Genomic DNA, 4,141 nt, shown 5'->3' on the forward strand with positions numbered 1-4,141 from the left:
GATTGAATTATCAGTTAAGAAGAGATTGAAAGTTTTAACAATTTAAGGGAGAAGAGAAATGCCCATGCGCAGATGCTGGGACTGTCAGCTTTCTTTCTTCTCAGTTCTCTTTAATGTCTGTCAAAACGTGTCACCCTCATGGCTTCCATTTTCATCTACATTCTCATGATATATCTTTTAATTTAATTTTAATTCCCAGTATGCAGTTCTGCTACTTTTTTGAATTAAACATAAGTCTTTTAAGAGTGTCATAGAAAGACTGCTTTACTTGTTTATTTCTCAGAGTATAAATGAAGGGGTTCAACAAAGGGGCCACAGATGTAGTCAGCAGGGATACTCCCTTATTAATGGCCACTTCATCCTTGGCTGAAGGTTTGATATACATAAAGATGCAGCTTCCATAGGTCATGGAAACCACAATCATGTGGGAAGAACAGGTGGAAAAGGCTTTCTTCCTTTGCTGGGCAGATGGTAATCTTAGAATTGTCCTAATGATGTATATGTAGGACAGAACGACACACACAAGGGTCACTATGAAGGTCAACACAGCACAGGCTATAACCAGCTGCTCTATGAACCATGTATCTGAACAGGAATTCTTCAGGATTGGAGAAGCATCACAGTAAAAATGGTCAATAACAGAGTCACAGAATTCCAAATGTTGGCTCAGGCCAAGGGGTGGAAGGATAATCAATAAGCCAGATACCCAACAACAGAGGACGAGATTCCTGCAGACTCTGCTGTTCATGATGCTCATGTAATGCAGGGGTTTGCAGATGGCCACGTAGCGGTCATAGGACATCACTGCCAAGAGAAAAAATTCTGTAGCTCCAAAGAGGACAATAAAAAAGATTTGGCTGAAGCAGGCACTGATGGTGATGGTTTTGTCCCCACTTGATATGATGTGCAGATAGGTGGGCACACAGGCAGTTGTGAATGAGATTTCTAAGAAGGAGAAATTTTGAAGGAAAAAATACATAGCTGTTTTTAAATGAGAATCCACCAAGACCAGAGAAATTATGGTCAGATTCCCAGTTACACTTAACATATATGTGATCAGCAGAAAGAAAAAAAAACAGAATTTCTAGTTGTGGGTCACTTGTCAAACCCAGTATGATGAACGTTGTTATTGCTGAATGATTTCTCGTCACTGACTTCATACTATTGCCCAATCTTCACATAAAAGTCACAGAAACTGCATCTGAGGAACAATGTCAAATATGACAGAATCAAATTGTGACTACAAATAACAAACTAGTCACATGCTGCTCCTTCTATAACTTGAAAAACAGTCTTTCATAATTTTTCAGGAGTGATGCCTTCAACTCCACTGAATATACTACAGGGAAGCTAGAACCAGTTTGCCTGAGTGCAAATCATATGTCTACATGAGCAACCTTGGACAAGTCATTTACCAACCTGTGTTTCTGACCCCCTAATCTGTAAGAAGGGGTTGATGATAATACTACATCATAGAGTAACTGTCAATTTTAAATGAGATAAATCATGTAACATGCTTATAATAGTCCTTGGGAAACAAGTATAGATATTATTTTTTTAATTTTCTTTCTTATAAAAAAATCTTTCTTAAGTTTTTCTAGTTAAACTTGAAAGTCTTTCCATTACAAAACCAAAGGACAACCTATTGAATGACATATTTGCAAATGACATTTATAATAAAGAGTAAATATCCAAAATATATAAAGAGCTCACAAAACTCAATATCCAAACAAAATAGCTGAAAAAATGGGCAGAAGATCTGGATAGACATTTTTCTAAAGAAGACATACAAATGGAAAACAGACACATGAAAAGATGCTCAACATCACTAGTCATCAGGGAAGTGCAAATCAAAAACTCAATGAGATATAACCTCACCCCTGTCAGAATGGTCATCATCAAAAAGAACACAAATATTGGCAAGGGTGTGGAGAAAACAGGACACTCGCACACTGTTGACAGGAATGTAAATTGGTGCAGGCACGATGGAAAAGTTTATAGTGGTTCCTTAAAAACTAAATATAGAAGTACCATGTGATCCAGCAATTCCACTCAGGTATATTTTTCTAATTTTCTGAATCCAATATCTAATCACCTCAAGAAGGAATTTAGCCTTTCAAGTAGCACCTCTGTGTGTGTGTGTGTGTGTGTGTGTGTGTGTGTTACATCATTAATTCCCTTCATACTCCTAGATTAATTTAATCAACATAAAACATGCTCTGGTATTCCTTATAAAATCATTTTTTAAAAACCCTACTAATCAGAGAGGGACACTACTATCGCATATTTTTGAGTAAGATTTCTTATCATTGTCATGTAGTTTTGACCTTCAGAAACATGTTAATATGTCTAGTCAAAAATAAAATAAATTTAAATCCAAAAAGATGGGAGGGAGTACCTGAAATTGAAATTAAATAGGAAAATATCCACCCATTTGTACCACAATACCTAATCTCATATACCATAATCATAGCAATGAGGGGGAAAGAAAGGACTAGTCCAGACACATATAAGATTATATCTGTTCTATCTTGGTCTGAGGTAGGGTAGGAAGAATTTTAAATAAATCCTAAGTTCTTTTTAGTGGGCAATGTTTTTGTAATAGTATGGGCAAAATTGCTGAAATATTTTAGATCCACTATCAGACTGAGCAAATGAGAAAAGGGTGATTTTCAGAGTTTTTGCCAAGAAATTAGAAAGATACATACTGATTGGAGACAAGAAAGAATCTTGAGGGGATGAACTGTACTTGCAGGTCTCAGTGTAATCTCATGATCTCTAAAATGTGTATGTGAAGGTTTAAATAATCTAAATATGCATAGATGAAGGAAACCATTTTTAAAAAATGGAAAGTTAACACACAGGAGAAAATGGAATTAATCTCCAAACTATTCAAACATCTCTTGTGGCTTTATATCGAAAAAACAAAAAACCTAATCAAAAATGGGCAAAAATCTAATAGGCATTTCTCCAAAGACAGACAGATGGCCAAAAAAACACATGAAAAGGGGATAAACACCACTAATTATTAGAGAAATGCAAGTCAAAACTATAATGAGGTAACACCATCGTGAAAATTCTACAAACAATAAATGCTGGAGATGGTGTGGAGAAAAGGGAATCTTCCTACACTCTTGGTGGGAATGTAAATTTGTACAACCACTATGGAGGAGACTATGGAGGTTTCATATAGAAATACTATATGATCCAGCAATCCTACTCCTGGGCATCTATCCAAGAAAACCATAATTCGAAAAGATGTTCATTGCAGCACTATTTACAATAGCCAAGACATGGAAGAGACCTTAATGTTCATCAACAGAGGAATGGATAAGGAAGATATGGTACATATATACAATGGAATATTACACAGCCATAAAAAAGAATGAAATAATGTCATTTGCAGCAACATGGATGGACCTAGAGATTATCATACTGAGTGAAGTGAGTCAGGGAAAGACTAATTTATAATATCACTTATATGTGGAATCTAATAAAATGATATAGAAGAACTTTTTTATAAAACAGAAACAAATTCATAGATTTCAAAACTAATCTTAAGGTTACCATGAATGAAGCCATTCATAGGACGGAAGAACTGGGAGGGTGAGAATAACATATACATCATACTGTATAAAGTAGACAATTAATGAGAACCTATTGCATACCACAAGAAAATATACTTGATAATTTGTGGTAAATTTCCTATATGGGAAAAAAAGAATGGCTATAATGATTCATACATTTTGCTGAATCTTATACAACATTGTAAGCCAACTACACTCCAAATAAAATTAAATTTTAAAAATATGCATATATGTATATGTGCAAGGATATTTGTGGGTATATATGTGCATATTTTTGTATGCTGTAGTCTATGTGTATATGATGCTTACATTTCCTTAGTCCACTAAAAATAGCTAAGAAAGGACACCCCAGTAGCAATTAGCTCACCTAAGGGCCCAGATTTTAGCCTCTCTTCCCCACCAAAGTAAGCCAGTTTTCCCTAAAAATTTGCCTTATCCAGGACTGAGGTAGAGTAGGTGCAACATGAGCATGCAACAACTTATTATGCCAAAATTAAGGAAATCCTCAAATAAACAATGGGACTTGTAACAAAGTCCGACAAGCCAGCTTGAAG

The 4,141-nt window shown here is 35.4% G+C and overlaps 1 protein-coding gene across 1 annotated transcript; it reads right to left on the minus strand.

Annotated features, from left to right (window-relative positions):
* Positions 1-211: 211 nt before the first annotated feature.
* On the minus strand, positions 212-1,140 carry LOC125130373 (olfactory receptor 6C2-like). The gene has a single exon (XM_047785741.1). The coding sequence runs from the start codon at positions 1,046-1,048 to the stop codon at positions 212-214; it is 837 nt and encodes a 278-aa protein (XP_047641697.1). The 5' UTR covers positions 1,049-1,140.
* Between the last annotated feature and the right edge of the window lie 3,001 nt (positions 1,141-4,141).

The sequence above is a fragment of the Phacochoerus africanus genome, chromosome 7 (assembly GCF_016906955.1).
Source record: "Phacochoerus africanus isolate WHEZ1 chromosome 7, ROS_Pafr_v1, whole genome shotgun sequence".
Classification (NCBI taxonomy): domain Eukaryota; kingdom Metazoa; phylum Chordata; class Mammalia; order Artiodactyla; family Suidae; genus Phacochoerus; species Phacochoerus africanus.